At 36.9% G+C, this 18557-nt stretch overlaps 1 protein-coding gene across 1 annotated transcript in view; it reads right to left on the reverse strand.

Moving 5' to 3' along the window:
• Nucleotides 1-18557, reverse strand: part of RPS6KA6 (ribosomal protein S6 kinase A6) — a 108353-nt gene that overhangs the window by 56567 nt on the left and 33229 nt on the right. Inside the window, exon 3 of the mRNA XM_069067370.1 lies at nucleotides 9398-9517. Coding sequence (XP_068923471.1) covers nucleotides 9398-9517 — 120 coding nt within the window. The remainder of the gene's footprint in view (nucleotides 1-9397; nucleotides 9518-18557) is intronic.

Genomic DNA, 18557 nt, shown 5'->3' on the forward strand with positions numbered 1-18557 from the left:
CAGGAGGCAAAAATGAAACCACCCCCATTAGAGTCCAACTTCCAAGACAGCAACAGAAATGAAGCAGATATCAGATTGACCGACCAAGTATTCCTCGGGCTTATCCTGTTCAATCTGCTCTCCTCTGTATGTGTATATGTTCTTCCTCCCTTGAATACAGTAAAGCCTGTAAGACAGTTATAAAACCTGTTCTTGCCTGAAGAAGATTCCAAATCTTGAATGGTAGCAGTTCACAAGTTTAGTTCTACATAATAGAATGCTAAATTAAATTTCCTTTTTTAAGAATTAAAATAGGATTTTCCACATATCATGAAAGAAGTATTATTCTATTATTGATACAAAAATCTTCAAATACTTAAAAACCATAAGCATAAAATCTTCAGTTGTTCCTACGAAACTCGAAAGTTCCAGGTAAGACTCTTGAGGGTAGAAGTAGCAGCAATGTTTCTGATATAATCATCTTGTGGGGGAAGAAAGGAAGGAAGAGGTGAGGATATAAAAGTAAGAGCTAGGATTAAGTCATATGGGTAAAAAAGAATAAATGAAGAGTTTTTTAGAGTAGCTTAAACTATGAAAGTCTATTCATTATGAGCACATTTATGCAGGACACATTTAAATAAAGTTTTTCATAAGAATCATTTGTGAACCAAAGTGCTTATAAAGCATAAGGTTTTAATCTCTTTGAAAGTTCACTTTAAAATCCTTTAGTTAAAAGCTTTGTATTTACAAAAGTGACATACCTATCCTTACCTTCAAGCTAAGAAAGAGGTGTACTTCATACATCACTTCTGCTGAAACACACAGAACCACATATTCTTTTTGGTTATTATACTGATAAACTGTATTAGAGTTAGGATTCCATATTTTGGTTTTGAAATAAAGTTTTAAAAGGCTTCACTGATAGGTCCTGTCCCAATTAGCTTCCAACTTCCTCATTTAAATGAAATGATTCTCTCTAAAGATGCTAATGATCTCTTACTTGCCACATCTACCTCTGACATTTTTCTCAATCTTTATCCCTCTTGACCTCTCTGGAGTCCTTGATAGTGTTGCTCACCCTCTTCTCTCTAGAATTCCCTATTACTGATCTCTCCTGGTTCTCCTCCTACCTGTCTGAACTCTCCTCTGTTTCCTTTGCTGGATCTTCATCTATATCATGCCCATTAACTATGAGAGTTGCCCAAGGCCCTGTCTTGGGCCCTCATTTTTCTCCCTCTATTCTATTTTACTTTACTATCTTATTTTCAATTATCATCTCTCTGCAGATAAGTCTGAAATCTATTCGTCTAGCCCTAAGCACTCCCTTTACCTCTAGTTTTGAACCCTATCTGCCTATTATCCATATTTAAATAGATGTCCAGTAGACATCTTAGATTTGACTTGTGCAATATTGAACTCATTTCCTTTCCTCACACCTTCTCCCCTTCCCAAACTTCCCTATTACTTTCCAGGATATCACCATCCTCCCAGTCACCTAGACTAATTACCTATATGTCATCCTTAACAACCCATTATCTCTCACCTCCCATATCCAATTTATTAAAAAGTCCTGTTAATTTTATCTTTGTAATACCTTTCATATAGGCCCCCTTTCTCCTCTGTCATTGCCACTACCCTGGTACAGACCACGTTACCTCAGGCCTGGACTAATGCAATAACCTACTGGATGATCTCCTTACCTCAAGTGTCTCCCCACTCCAGTGTATCCTACAATCAACTTTCAAACTCATCTTCCTGAAGTGTAGGCCTGACCACATAACTCCCATTTAATAAACTCAAGTGACTCTCTACTGTCTCAAGGATCAAATATGAAATCCTCCTGGCTTCCTGGGCTTCAAATCTCAGATAAACCCCCACTTTCTCCAAGAAGCCTTAATTCTTGGGCCTTCCCCCTGGGATCATCTCCAATCATTTGTTCATAGTTCTTTGTATGTCATCTCTCCCATAAGATACTGAGCTCCTTAAGGGTGAGAACTGTTTTAATCTTTTTCTTTGTATCCCCAGAACTTATCAAAATAATAGGGAACCACTGAAGTTTATTGAATGGGGGTGGTGACATGGTCAGACTTGCCCTTTATGAAGATCAATAAGAGCTGAGTGGAGAATGAATCAGAGTAGGGAGAGACTTGACAGTTTTCCCAATAATTCTTAATAAAGAGGAAGTTCTTTCCTAGAGATGATATGTTTTTGGTTACTTTGAATATAGGGTTACTGAATTTCATTATTAGAGTGACCTTTGTCTAGTCTCCTCCTCGGCTTTTTTTTTGATCCATCTAATGTATTGAAAATTTTGTTCTAGCCTCTTGTTTTTATTCCTGAACTTCCTCTTCTAACCAATTTCTACATTATTGCCTTGTAGACCTTTGTCCCTTTTTTCTGTTGTGATTCACTCTTAGATGCATCAATTCATGAGGATAAAATCAATCCCCTGTGGTAAAAATTTCCATAAGTCTCAAAAAGTACAGTCTAATTTCAATCCCCTGACCCTACTTTCCCCATGATCGGTCTCCTTCCCATTTGCCATGTGATCTCATTTCTGGGGTCCATGACTCCCACCCTTCTGGGTATTGCTTGATTCAAGAAGCTCTAATTTTCCCTCTCCTGAGGCAAGATACTCTCCAAGGAAACATAGCATTCACAGAATAATGGGTCTCTGTGTATACCAACTCCTCCCAGTTTAAAGGTAACAAGGCTGTAACATATAGTACTCTTACCCCCCAGAGATGCTCTTCAGTGGGACCCTTTGCCCCTTACTGGGTTGAAGCCTCCACGTTTGTTCCTTCAATTTCAATTCCTCCCTTCTGCTACCGCTCCCATTCTCCAGGAGCCTCTTTTCTTGCTAAAAGACTACAGAAGCTATCTTTCCTTGACTACTCACCCAGGGATTTGATAAGGGCATATCACATTCCCCTTTGTCCTTCACCTATCCTTTTCCCCATTTATGGTGTCTCAATCTCCAGACGTCCTGATCTATATCTTGCCACTGGACCCAGATAGTTCCAGAGGAGAAAGTGAGGCGGTGATTTTGCATAGCCCTCCTTACTTAAATCCAATTGACTTGAATGTCATGGCATCACTTCCCTGATGTCATGGTCCTCTTCGAGACCAAAGGACAACAACAATCCCCATTTATGTACCCTCCCATTCAGGACTGTCACAGAAAATACACAGATTCTCCTATAGGAAAGGTAGAATTAGGTTAATAATGCTGCTTTTCTGCTTCTTCACCTTCACTTCCATTCTTCTAAATTCTGCTTTCTTCTTTTTGCCTGTGTACTTTTTTTAACCCTATAGATTAGTCATACTCTTTTTCTTAAAATGCAACAATTCTAGAGATAATTTATTTCTTTATTTATTCATTGGTCATTATATTTATTTCCCATTCTTGTGTTTCTATTGTTTTGGGGCATTTACAAGTTGAATAGTCTACTCAAATTTGGTTATTTTTATAGGAATGCTTCAAATGCCTCTTTTTTGTTGAGTATCTTTTAAAATTGTTTATTAGGCTTAGGTTGGCAGAACTTCATTTTGGGTTGTACCTTGAGCTCTTTTGCTTTTTGGAATATATTATTTTATTCCCTTCTACAGTGTCTAGTGGGTACAGAATAATCTTGTATTATTCAGATTTTCTTTCCTTTAGATTTGAAGGTCATTCTCGGGGCCACCTGCAGAATTTGTCACTGAATTGTTAATTTAACCACTATGTGTCTTGGAGTTTAAGGTATAACTTATTTTTTTCCCTAGAGGTAATCTGTGCATTCTTTTGATTAGTGCTTTTGTTTTCTATATTCAGAATTTCTGGGCAGTTTTCCTGATTTGCTCCCTGCATTCTGATGTCATGTTGTTTTGGAATCAGTAACTTTTGCTTGTTCAGCATTATTGCTTTTCGATTCTCTTCTTCCAGATGGTCCTTGAGTCAGTCAGTGTGCTGAGGGTACAAAGAAAAGCAAAAGGCAGTCCCTCACATTCTAATGAGGGAGACAGACACAACAGAGGCAAGGCGCTAGCGGTAAGGAGGACCGGGAAAGGCTTGGCATAGAAGGTAGGGTTTTATCCCAAACTTGAAGCCAAGGAAGCCAGGAGATGGAAATGAGAAGGAGGAGTATTATTGCACATGAAGCTAGTGTCAGAAAATGCCCAGAGCCAGAAGGAACAGCCAGGAGGACAGTGTCACTGGATTGTAGAGTATGTAAAGGCACGCAAGTTGTAAGAAGACTGCAAAGGTACATGGGTCCCAGGTTTGAAGGGCTTTGAATGCCGAACAGAAGATTTTGTATTTGATCCTGGAGATGAGAGGTAGCCACTGGTATTTACTGAATGGGAGGCAGGTGGAGGGAGAAAACAAAGTCAGATCTGCCCTTCAGGAAGATCAGTTTGAGTGATGAGTGTGGCAGGGACTGGTGTGGAGAGAGATCTGAAGCAGATGGACCCACCAGCAAACTACTGCAACAGTAAAAGTGTGAGGTGATGAGAATCTACACCAAGGTTGTGGCAATTTCAGAAGAGAGAGGGGGATATATACAAGGATGTCATAAAGGTAAAAGCAACAGGACTTGTCATCAGATTGAAGGTGAGAGTGCCTTATTTGTAGGAGCCTAATAAATATTTGTTGACTGACTGATTTAAGGACTATCTGGAAGAAGAGAATCAAAAAGAAGATGGCAGAGTTTGAGGAGAAAGATATCAAGTTTAGTTTTATACCTACTGAGTTTAAGATGTCTACCGAAAACTCAGTTTGAGATGTCCAAGAGGCATTTGGAGATGCTAGTACATTTGTATTCAAAATCCATTGTTCTCTTTTTTGCTTCTTTAGAGAAACTTTCCACCATGAATTTATTTTTTCTATTCTGCTATTTATTTCTGATGTGAAGGCTATGTATGAACTCTGACATTTATTCCCTTTCTAACATCTCATGACTTTCATTTCTCTTTTCAACCATTCTAGAATATATTTTTCATATAATCAATTTTGTTCTGGGGTTACATTATTTTGTAATCAACATATTCAGTACATCTAGATTTTTTCAGCTGAAAAATAAATCTTTAATAGTTTCTTTTTATGTCATTATAATTTCTCACAATAGTCTTCTCTCCCTTTCCAAAGAGTTATCTCATATAAGAAAAAAAAATTAATTTAAAAAAGAGGAAAAAAATCACCAAAAATGTACAGCACATTGAAACATTTATGAACTATTCCAGACCCATGGACCTCCCACCTCTATCAAGGAGTAGGGTTGACTATCTTCTCATATCTCTTCTTTGGGAGCCATGCTTATTTTTTGGTAATTTTTCAATATTCGTTTTAGATTGTTTTATGATTGTTCTTTCCATTTACTTTATTGTAGTCATTATGTATATTGTTTTCTTGAATCTTATTATTTCGCTAGGCATCAAATTATGTAAAATTTTCATGCTCTATACTCATATGCATCTTTTTATGGCACAGTAATATTTCACTGGTGCCACTAGGTGACGCTGCAAAGCACACCAGGACTGCAGTCAGGAAGACTCATCTTCCTGAGTTCAAATCTGACTTTAGACACTTAATAGCTGTATGACCCTGGGCAAGTTACTTAACCCTGCTTGTCTGTTTCCTCATCTGTAAAATGAGCTAGAGAAGGAAATGGCAAACCACTCTGGTATCATTACCAAGAAAACTTCAAATGGGGTCATAAAGATTCAGACACAGTCAAAAAATACTTCATTACATTCTCATAACACAGTTTGTGTAGCCATTCCCCAACTGATGGGCATCAATTTTGTTTCCAATTCTTTGCTACCACAAAGAATGCTGCTGTAAATATTTTGGTGTATGTAGTAGCAACTTTGTTCTTATCATTTTAATCACTTTACTTGTATAATCCCAATAAACTTTTCAAACAATTATACTGATTTACAATGTTTTAGTGGTGCTCATCTTCCCAAAACTACTCCAACATTAGCTATTCCCATCTTTTGAAGTCTTTGCCAATTTACAGCGAATACTGTGAAACCTCAGTTGTTTTGATTTGCATTTTTCTTACTGATCTTAGTAATCTGGAGCACTGTTTTATACAATTATTAATAGTTGTTAATTCTTCTTTTAAGAACTGTTGGGAATTCTGTATATCCTTTGACCACTTAGCTCCTGTGTGTGTCTATGTGTGACTGTGTATCAGGTGTGTGGATGTTAGTTGTCCACACAGGATGTCCCAAAAATTTTAGTGCCCCTTAAAGTTTTAATACCTTAGAATATAGGTGTCAAACTTGCAGAATTGCAAAACTTCCCTGTGTGATCAGAACCACATTAAAATGTAATTGGGAAATGTTTAACAAAATAGACAAAAATACAATACATCATAGGTAATGTTAATTTGTGGTTTTCTAAGTCAATATGTGGCCAGCAGGGATCCATTTCTATTTGGGTTTGGCACTAAAGCATTAGAAGGACACTAAGACTTTTCGAACACCCAGTATATCTTAGATGCCAAACTCTTCTATCTGAGAAATGTGGTACAAGGTATTCTGGACTATCTTGTTGCTATTCTGCCCTCTCTTGGGATTCTACAGGATTCTGTGTTTAATCAGGCATTGGTTCAATTTCCTTTTTCTTATAATATTTGCTAAGAGCTTAGTAATTATTTTAGGATTTAATATTTAACTTAATACTAGAGTGTATGGGGTGTTCAGAGAGGACAAGCACCTCTGGTGTAAGGGCTTTCTGAGCCCTTTTCAAGGTTGCTTATCCACATTTGGCATCCACTTTCACTCAACTCTCACCTGTGGATCCAAGGAGCTGTAGCATGCACTTCGGCCACACCCCAGTTAAACCATCTCAGCAGATGGGCTAAACCAGGTTGAGGGATAACCAACAAGCCTCAAACCTGTCAGTGAAATAAGTGTGTGAAAACTTCTCCCAGTGGATAGCGCAGATAAGAAGAATTTGTTCCAATGGCCATGAAGCAGGAGCTGTGGAGTGCTTCGAGCTTGGTCAGACATCAAAGATGCCAAGGTCATCCACTGCATCTCAGGCCATCACCAGTCACCCTGACTTTGATTCTGTCACTGGACTTTGACAACTCAAGCAGATAAGAGTGAGGCTGACAACTTTGTGCAACTCTGCCTCACTTAAATCAAATTCACATGCAAGGTGAGACATCACCTATGATGTCATTGGTCCTCTTCAAAAGTGAAGGATGGACAAACAACAACTTAACTTCCATACTCCTCGCCAGCTAGGAACCTATGTTTTAAACTGATTCCTCTTCTCTTGAAATTAGTTTTTTCAGCCTTTTTTCTTTAATATTTCCCTGTCACTCGTTCTTTAAGTACCCCACCCCTTTGATGGTCAGTATAATTATTAGGGAACAATTGTTTTAGCTTTCTCCCCTGTTAGGATATTCACTTTTAATAGGTCTTGGTTCTAAGTATCTTTTGAGAGGGACAGGACTGACCCCAGCTGAATTCCAGTCATCTTTCATTCAGGCCCACTGTAACCACTCACACTTGCCTCCTGGCCTTGTTCCTGCTCTAGTTGGGTTAAATCAGATTTTTTCAGGGTTGGAATTGACCAGAGTGGATATTCTGAGCAGGGTCTCTGAGCACTGAGATTCCCTAACCCAAGAACCACCTCAGGCAGTAGAGGAGTCTGACTCTTCCCACTCTTCCTCATGTGGCTGGGTTGAATCAATGTTTGCTATTTCTTGCAATGGAGTAGTGGACAAATAAAATGTGGAATGTGCCTCCAAAGTCACTGGGAATCCCTGTCATAACCCCCAGGTACAAGCCTGTGGGTTGGTGTGCACTCCTCTGATGGAGCATGGAAGTTAGTGAAAAGGGGTGCTGAGACTAGCCAAAGGACTACCATTCTCTAGTTTTAACTCATAAGACTATTACCTTATTGGTATTCTCTTTTTCTTGCCTGTCAATTCAGCATGTATTTCGGGTTGCTTTCCTTCTGAAGTACAAGCCCTCTTCTGGGGGAATTTTTTGAGAATGAAATAAGACTGAAGAAATTGTCTAGTTTGGCATCTTAATAGACATATTAAGAAATATAGGAAGACATAATAGACATATCTGAAGATTGTTTCCTAATACTGGTTCTTAATAGTTTCAGGTCTTTAAAGGTATACCCCCTAATATCAGAAATCAAGTCTATAAAGTTATCTTTCTTTTTGTTGGGGAGGGTTTGGAGGGGGGAAGGTAGGGCAATTGGGTTAAGTGACTTGCCCAAGGTCACACGATTAGTTTTTGTGTTAAGTGTCTGAGGCTGGATTTGAACTCAGGTCCTACTAACTCCAGGGCCAGTGCTCTATTCACTGTGCCACCTAGCCGCCCCTAAAGTTCTCTTTCTACAGTACCACCAATAATTAGGCACTAAACAAACATTTAAATGACAAAATGTAATGATGTTTTTTTCTACATATAGACTTATCCCCTTTCAAGTCTGAACTCTTTGAACATAGGATCCATTTAGTTTATTACCTAGCTCCTTTCATAGTACTTTTCATACATTTTGATTAACAAATAATTTATGAATCATTTCTGCCTTTCACAATCTGGCTCCAGCCTACCTTTCCAGGCTTACTGCACAATATATATGCCATACAATCCAGGCAAACTGGCCTAACTGCTATTTTTCATATTGCTATCCCATCTCCCACTGCTGTGCCTTTGTACAGGCTGTCCTCAAGGCTAGAATGTTCTCTACCTTCTTACCTCTGACTTGTCAAAATCCTAGCTTCCTTTGAGGCACAGGTGATGTGCCGCCACCTACAGGAGGCCAATCCAGATCTCTTCTACCCCATTTCCAGTGCGCCAACCAAAAAATGTGCTTTATGTATATATATATATATATATATATATATATATATATATGTATTATCTTATCTGTGTTCAGATTATTTTCTCCCAGTAGAACACAAGATACTTGAAGGCCAAGACTTTTAAATTTTTGTCTTTGTATCTCCTAGCAGTGTCTGACACAGAGGGAAACTTGATGTTTGCTTGTTAAATGGATGAATAAACAAATGAATTTCCACTAAGTTCTGTGGTACAGTTAGGGGAACAAAAGACAGGAAACGGAGAGCAAAGACTGTATACTAGTATGTATATGGAGAGACAAAAAGAGCCATTAAAAAAATTAAATAACCTAAAGCAGTAGCACATTGAATGTTTTATACACTAGAAAGAAAATTTAATGAAGATTGGTAAGAGGTAACATATAGATTAATACAAGAAAATATAAAAAGCAACTGAAAATATAAGAAAAGAAAGAAGAGGGAAAATTATGGTGCTGTATATACATGTGTCCTTTAAGAAACTTGGAAGAAGGTTGTTTCTCCATATTCTCTGCATGAATATACAGGTTTTGCTTAAATGTCTACAGCATAAATAAATGAAAAAATGATATTCTTACCTTTCCAAATGATCCTTGACCAAGAACCTTGAGTAACTCAAATTGAGCAGGATCTGCTTTCTCACATCCTTCTTTTACATGGTGGGTAATGGGAATTTCTTTAATACTTTCTTCATCCTGCTAAAAGAAATTTTAGAAACAACTTCAGTTAGAATATTCTATTTAGCTTCTTATATGAGGAGAAATATTAAGCCCCAACCTACACACACACTAAGTTCATTTCTGTCACAAAATTTCCATGAGATCACAGGAACCAAAATATAACAAGATTTCAGGACCCAGATATAATTGCCTGATCTATAGATATGATACTGAGCTATGTTGCCCCCCTAAACTCCCTCCTCAATGCCTTACATCTTCGCCTGTTGAATGGTCTCATGAAAGTACAGCATGTATTCATGTTTCAGTGTGCCTTTTTACTGATGTTTTATCCAGAAAAAAGCAAAAAGTAATAGGAGTTGAGTCTCCTGTAGGGTCCCTAGGAAGTGTGAAGCTGACTAGGTTAGAAAATCTGTAACTATACTTAGTGAATGGAAATAACTGCATATGAAGAAGATAAATAAATATTTTAAATCTCAAAACTTTTTTTAATGCTAAAACAATCAATTTAATTGGTGCCAAGGGAAGGAAAAACAATGGTATAGAGCAGAAGAGTCAAACATCTTGCCTATGGGCTACAACACTTCACAATGTGGCCCAAACAGATTAAGATATAATTGGGAAATATTTAACTAAATAAATAATACAATGGAATATATATAATGTTAATATGTGGTTTTCTTTTTTTTGCTTATTTTTAGTTTTCAACATTCATTTACATAAGATTTTGGGTTACAAATTTTCTCCCCGTCTTTCCCCTACCCCCACCCCAAAATAGCGATCCTACTGAATACCCCTTCCCCCAATCTGCTCTCTCTTACATCCTCCTTTATCCCCCCTCTGACTTGCCAGTAGGGTAATATAGATTTCTATACCCAACGCCTGTATATCTTATTTCCCAGTTGCATGTAAAAAAAATCAATTTTTTTACATTTATTTTTAAAACTTTGATTTCCAGATTCTTTCCCTTCTTCCCTCATCACCTACCCCTACTAAGAATATAAGTGATTCAATTATATGTTGTACATGTGTAGTTACACAAAACGTTTCCATAGTAGATATACTGTGAAAGACTATACTTCCCTCCATCCTATCCCACCACCCACACATTCTGTTTTTCTACTTTGACCCTGTCCCTTCTCAAAAGTGTGTGTTTCTAACTACCCCCCCCCCATTCCGCCCTCCCTTTTATCATCCTCACTACTTTCCTGTAGGGTAAGATACCCAATTGAGTGTGTATGTTATTCCCTCCTTAAGCCAAATTCAATGAGAGTAAGGTTGACCCATTCCTTTTTGCCTTCCTGTTCTTTCCCTCCATTGTAACAGTTTTCTCTTTGCCTCTTTTATATGAGATAATTTACCTTATTCTATCTCTTCCTTTCTCCTTCCATTATATTCCTCTCACCTCTTAATTTTATTTTTTAGATATCATCCCTTCCTATTCAACTAATCCTGTCCCCTCTGTCTATGTATACATGTACACACACACACACACATATATATATACACATATGTATTTATACACACATATATATTCCCTTCAACTATCCTCATACTGAGAAAAGTCTCATAAGCTATAATTACTCTTTTTCCATGTAGGAATATAAATAGTTCGACTTTAATAAGTTCCTTATGATTTATTTTTCCTGTTTACCTTCTCATGCTCCTCTTGCTTCTTGTATTTGAAAGTCAAATTTTCTGTTCAGCCCTGGTTTTTTCATCAAGAATGCTTGAAAGTCCTCTATTTCATTGAATGACCATATTCTCCCCTGAAACATTATACTCAGTTTTTCTGGGTAGGTGATTCTTGGTTTTAATCCTAGCTCCTTTGACCTCCAGAATATTATATTCCAAACCTTTTGATCCCTTAGTGTAGATGCTGCTAGATCTTGTGTTATCGTGATTGTGTTTCCATAATACTCAAATTGTTTCTTCCTGGCAGCTTGTAATATTTTCTCCTTGACCTGGCAACTCTGGAATTTGGCTATAATATTCCTAGGAGTTTTCTTTTGGGGATCTTTTTCAATTGGCGATCGGTGAATTCTTTCAATTTCTATTTTGCCCTCTGGTTCTAGAATATCAGGGCAGTTTTCCTTCAGAATTTCTTGAAGGATGATTTCTAGGCTCTTGTTTTGACCATGGCTTTCAGATAGTCCAATAATTTTAAAATTATCTCTCCTGGATCTATTTTCCAGGTGAGTGGTTTTTCCAATGAGATAAATATGTAGTTTTCTAAATAAACATGTGGCCCATGTAGTGTAGTGTACCCTGGTTTCTATCTCAGTTTGATACCACTGGTATAGAGAAGAAAAATCTGTAGACATCTAGCTAGTTCCAGGCTAAGGCCTTATTTCTCATGAAGCTGGGTAGATAAATACTATGGTTTCTTTTAGCTGGGTCAAGGCATAACAGATGGCTCTTCAAAGAATGCTGTGCATGAGAAACAACAAGGAAGCCACTATGGTTAAACTGCAGAATACATGGAAGAGGGAAATATGTAAGAAGGCTGGAAAAGTAGGAAGGCTGTAAAGAATTTTAACTGTCCCTTCCAGATCCAACACCATGATACTCTGATTCTCTGTCCTTATATAATGAGTTTGCTTAAAGCAAGGCATTTCGTTCATAAAATATTATAAGGTATTTGGTTAAGAATTTGGTCAGAGATTTCCTATGTAGATAGATCTCAGAGTAAAGTATCACAACTTGAGCTTTGCAGTCAACTAACTCTTCTAGGGATTCCTAAAACATATCTAGAAAATTTAGATTAAATGGCCCTGACATTTAATAGCAGTGCATTTATGGTCAAGTCACTTAACCTAAGTCTCTATTTCTTCATCTGTAAAATGAGATGGTTGGATTCAATGACCTCTAAGGTCCCCTCTGTCCAGCTCTAAATCTATGATCATGTTATTCTAATTAGGCAGACTGTAAAAAAGGCAGAGAGTTTACCTACCCAGTTTTTAGATAAACAATCTCTGCATGTAGAAAAAAGATAATCTTTCCTGTCTTCCAAGTGGGCAACCTCAGAGTCTTTTTTAAAAATTTTAATATTTTGGGCAGCTAGGTGGTGCAGTGAATAGAGCACTGGCCCTGTAGTCAAGAGGACCTGAGTTCAAATTTGACCTCAGACACTTAACACACACACACACACACACACACACACACAAACTAGCTTTGTGACCTTGGGCACATCACTTAACCCCAATTGCCCTCCCCTCCCCCTCCAAAAAAAGCAAAAAAAATTTAAAAATAACAATTTTTAAAGCTTTTAATATTTTATTTTTCTCCCAGTTATATGTAAAAACAATTTTTAACATTAGTTTTTTTTAAAGCAACTGGGGTTAAGTAACTTGCTCAAGGTTACACGGCCAGTTATTCTGTGTGGGTGCTAAGTATCTGAGGCCAGAACCAATCCCAGGTCTCCCAACTCTGGGGCCGACGCTTTTACTCACTGCACCACCTGGCTGCCCCTTAACATTAGTTTTTTTAAAATTTTGACTTCCCGGTCACTCCTCCTCGTACACTTAATATTTCAACCAAATTGATCTACTTCTTCCCTGTAAATGGAATTCCAACTTGCACTTCTGTGCCCATACCTAGGTTGTCTCCCATGCCTAGAATGTTCCCTCTCTTAATATTTACCTCTTATAATCTATCCATACTTTCAAGACTATTCTCATAGGCCTCCTACTAAAAAGAAGTAGACCTCTCTTGTTCCTTCTAGCTGTTAAGTGCATACCTCTCCCTGACAACAAAATTACTTTGGTGATTTTGTATCACCTATTTGTGTATGTGTTGCCCTAGTAGAATGTAAGTTCCCTGAGGGCAAGGAGTGTTTTGCTTTTTTACAAAGTCTAGCACAGTACTCTGTACACAGGAAATATTTAATAAATGCTTATTGAATTAAAAATTTTAAAATACTTTCCCACAAAATTGATGTACCAAAGATAAGAAGGGAAAACAGTCAAATGTAAGTGGAAAAAACTTTTCCATCGAATTTCTGATAAGGATTTGGTGGCCAAGATATCTAATACATATAAATATATATGTATATGTATGTGTGTATGTATATATGTATGTATGTGTGTATATGTATATATAAAACCAAAGCCCACTCCACAGTAGATAAGTGGTTAAAGGCTATTAACAAATAGGTCTCAAAAGAACTGCAAAATATTAATAACCATATGAAAAAATGCTCCAAATTACTAATAATAAGAGAAATGTAACTCAAAAAAATCCTAAGGAGTTGCCTTACACACATAATTTGGCAAGGTTGATAAATGATGGGAAGAGTAAATGTTGGTGGACTTGTGGCAAGACAGGGGCATTAGTCCACTGTTGGTAAGGCCATGAATCCACAGAACATTTTTGGCAAGCAAAATGAAATAATGCAAAAAAAAGTGGATAAGCTCTCCATACCCTTTAACTTGAGATTCCATTACTAGTCTTATACCCTAAGAAGATCACTGATAAAAAGAAAATTGACATATATACCAGAATATATATAGCATCACTTTTTGTGGTAGCAAAAAATTGAAAATGTTGTCTCTTAGCCCATGATTCACAATAGAATGATAGGTTCTCTAAAGATGAAGGGAGATTTCTAGTCATTTAAGTCAAAACCCATCAATTTACAGTTGAGAACCAGAAAATTCAATGGAGTTATTTGCTTACAGTCCCATATGTGAGGAATAGTAATTGTAGATTAGGATCCAGATCATGTTTGAAATCCAGTCCTCTTTTCAATATACCACACAAGTTTCTCACTATATGAAATTTCTCTTTAAATTCCAAATTTCACAAAATTTATTTCTAACATCACAGAGGCGTTGCTTTTACAAGTAATCTACAGAAAAATTGTCATTTCATCATTTTATCCTATTAATGTAATGATGCACCTGAACCCAAAAGTGGTGTAGTAGCAACTCCTGCCACTACCAATTAGTAAAAATATCATTCTTTTTCACCTAGAAATAAGGAATTCTAGTCAAATTGACACATTTGTTAAGCACCTAATATGTACAAGGCACACTCTGTTAGATGCTTGAGATACAGAAATGAAAAATATTAACTGCTCTCAAGATTACAATCCAAAATGAAAATAAAAGGATACACCTAAAATGGGCTATGTACCCCAATGTCCTTTTGTAACAAAAATATTCAAATTATTTTCCAATTAGAAGACTGTTAGGAGTGTTAGTTAACTAACCAGCAAAAATGCAATACGACTGTTCAAGTCTTCCAAAGCAATATCCGAAAAAGTCTATAGGATGGGGGTATTATTCTAGGATAGAGGGGACTCCTTTGTAGATAACTAAACCTGATCAGAGGTGTCAAACAGAGAGTCATAAAACACCCTGAGAACAGTCTGAACCAGATTAAAATGTAAATGGAAAATGCTTAACAAAATAAATAAAAAATGCAATACAACATAGATAATGTTAATTTGTGGTTTGCTAAGTCAATATGTGCCTACAGTGATACATTTCTATTTGAGTTTGCCACCACTGGAATTGATTTGTAAGACATGGGAGACACTGGCACAGGACTGCCCAGCATGACATACCTGCATCTAAGAAGGAGCTATGCTCCATGAGCAAAGCAGAATCACAGTAGCACAAAAGAAACTTGAGATGAGCAAATCTACAGGTATCTCCACTACAAATGTTCATGTGGACTATTCATGCCCAACTTATGGTAGAGCCTTCTGAGCTAAAATTGTTCTGATCAGTCACAGACACACTGTACCTTGACCCCAACAAAATGATGTCATTTTGGTCCTCTCTGCGAATGAATGAAAACAACCAACCAGCCACCACTGAATTGTATAAGTTATCAAAATACAATTAAATTCAACATCTGGGTAGGAGAAAAAGTCAAAGAAATTTATCGAGTAATTTATTCAATTTTATTTAAAATTTTCTATATTTACATTTTTCTTTTTATATCACTTCTGTTTCCAAATATGCCTCCTCCCCTTCTCCCTTACCCGATGAGGCATCCCTTTTAGCAAGGAACAAAAATGAATGAGAAAGAACAAAACACAGCTCAGCAAAACTAATTTATCAACTGAATCTGATGGTGTATGTAGAGTGTCTCAGTTTCCCACCTTAGGAAAAGGTACATTTCCTCATCTCTTCTTTAGAGACAAGCTGTTCAGGTGGAGCTTTTGTTTTTTTCAATTATATTTTGGTTATGTTTTCTTTTGAGAAGTCTTCATTGTACTGAGATAAGTCTAACAAAATTCCTAATAGTGGATACATATACAATCAGTCTGCCCTTCTAAAATAAATACTTGATTTCATTTTAAAGCATTTTTGTTTTTTAAAAAAACATTAACAGATTAAGATATTTCCAACTCTTAGAATTTAATAATAATAGCTCACCTTCTTAATAAAATCAACTCACAGAAACCTATGGACTGGCTAATGAAAAAGAACTTTCCATTTGGAACTTCCCTGCTTCACAGAATCAAAGGTCAAAGAGAAATCTCAAAGATCAAAAAGATAGCTTCCACAAATAAGGTACACAGTGACCAAAGAAGCTATCATCACTCATTCTTCCCACAGATCAAACTATTACCATCACAAAATAAAGAGGCAGTGATTTCTTGCTGCTGACATCATACCCAAACAAAAAAGATGGAGATGTTCCAGAATTAACTATGCCTAAAAAAAGAAATCTGTCTTTAGAAAATAGTTGATTGGGGGCAGCTAGGTGGTGCAGTGAATAGAGCACCAGCCCTGGAGTCAAGAGGACCTGAGTTCCAATTTGACCTCAGACACTTAACACTTACCAGTCGTGTGACCTTGGGCAAGTCACTTAACCCCAACTACCCTGCCTTCTCCCCTCCAAAAAGAAAAAAAAAAGAAAACAGTTGTTTTATTCCTCTACATTAACAAGACAGTAGAGAGACAGAGGGCAGTCTAAGACTTTAAATTTCTTTCACTTTGAATTTTTCCACAGTTGGGACCTTATTAGTTTGGAGTCTCTCCCTTTTCAAAGAGGGTTTCTTATTGCACTTCATTCTGTTTTGTTTCAGCTTTGCATTTGGCTTCCTTGCTACATTCACTTTCTTTGAATTTCCAAATATATCTCCCTCCTCCCTTTCCCAAAGAGGCCCCTCTGGTAAGAAAGAATATAAAAGTAAAGCAAAAAAAAAAGCATTTCAGCAAAATTAACACATCAACGAAGACTAATAGTATAAGTAATATTCCACACTTATGTTAAGTATCCCAATTCCACAACAGAGGCAGGGTGGTACCTTTTTTCATCTCACCTTCAGGGCCAAGCTTGGTCATTATAATTGTACAGCATTCCGTTCCTTTTTCTTTTACATTTATAATGTTGTAGTCATGGTGTATGTTCTTTTCCTTGGTCTACTTACTTCACTTTGCATCAGTTCATCTAAGTTTTCCAATGCTTCCTTGTATTTAGTATTCCAATAAGTGTATATACCAGTTTGTTTACTCATTCCTCAATTGAGAGGCTTTGTTTCTAGTTCTCTGCTACCACTTCAGTTGAAGCCCTCTTGAATTCTCACCTAGAATACTGCAATACCTTCCTATAATTTGTCTCCTTGCTTCAAAGACTTCTTGCACTCCAGCTGATCATTCATGAAGCTGCCAAAGTGATTTTCTTTAAGAACAGATCTGACCATGTTACTTCCCCTACTCAATTAACTCTAGTGACTCACTACTGCATGTAAAGCTAAAATTTAGCTTTTAAAACCCTTTACAATCTGGTCCCAACCTATCTTTCCAGTTTGACTGTCTACTACTCAGCTCTCTATACTCTGCAATCCAGTCAAACAGACTCTCTCTCTGTTCCTAAACCATGGCATTCTTATCTCTTATCACTGTGCCTCGTAGTGGCTGTCCACTATGCCAGAAATATTCTTTCCTCACCTCCATATCACAGAATCCCTGTCTTCTTCAAAACACAGATTAAGCACCACCTTCTATATAAAACTTCCTCATCCCTACAATTATTATTGCCCTACCTTTCTAACTTACTTGTTTTTGTTTTCCTTATATTTATTCGGTATATACCCTCAGAGTGCTGGACTTGGAGTCAAAGTAAAGTGAATTAAAATCTCACCTGAGACATATTAGCTGTGTGACCTTGGGCAAATCATTTAACCTCCCTCAGTTTCAGTTTTGTCATCCACAAAATGGGGATAATGGCATCTACCTCATAGAGTTGTTGTGAGGATCAAATTATTTATATATATACACACACACAGAGACACATACACACACAAACATATGAATGATATATACGTGTATTATATATACACACATATATGAATTTATATATATATATATATTTCTCTATATAGTGCTTTGCAAACCTTAAAGCAGTATATATAACTATTATTATGATTACTTACATATGCATTTGTTTCTCCACCAGAATGTAACTTTCTTGAGAGCAGAAATTGTTTTATTTTTTTTTAATACTCCATCCTAAGCAGTAGCAAAATGACAAATAGCAGGCACTTCTGTTAGGTGCTAGGAATACAAAGTCTGAAATCAAACACTCCCTGCCCTTGAGGAGCTTACAATCTAGCTAAGATAGAAAACATATACGTATATATGCAACATGTCTAAAAGAGAAACAAGATAATTTGAAAGAAAGGCACTAGTGGTTAGACGGCATCAGAAAAGGGTTCATGTAGAACAGGGAGTTCTTAATTAGCCTAGGGTCCACAAATGATGAGGTGGATATTACCTCATAAAAGGAGTTTTCTCTTTTTTTGTTATTTCCTTTTCTTTAAGTATTTTTAGTTTTCAACATCCATTTCCACAAGATTTTGAGTTACAAATTTTCTCCCCGTCTTTCCCCTAAACACCATCCCATGATAGCGAGCCTACTGAATACCCCTTCCCCCAATCTGTTCTCTCTTATATCCTCCCCGTTACCCCCTCAACTTTCTTGTAGGGTGAGATGGATTTCTATACCCCATTGCCTGTATATATTATTTCCCAGTTGCGTGTAAAAAACAATTTTTTAACATTTGTTTTAAAAACTTTGAGTTCCACATTCTTTCTCTTCT

Source organism: Petaurus breviceps, unplaced genomic scaffold, assembly GCF_028583685.1.
Source record: "Petaurus breviceps papuanus isolate PSGF00001 unplaced genomic scaffold, PetGlider_PUasm1.0 90747, whole genome shotgun sequence".
Taxonomy (NCBI): domain Eukaryota; kingdom Metazoa; phylum Chordata; class Mammalia; order Diprotodontia; family Petauridae; genus Petaurus; species Petaurus breviceps.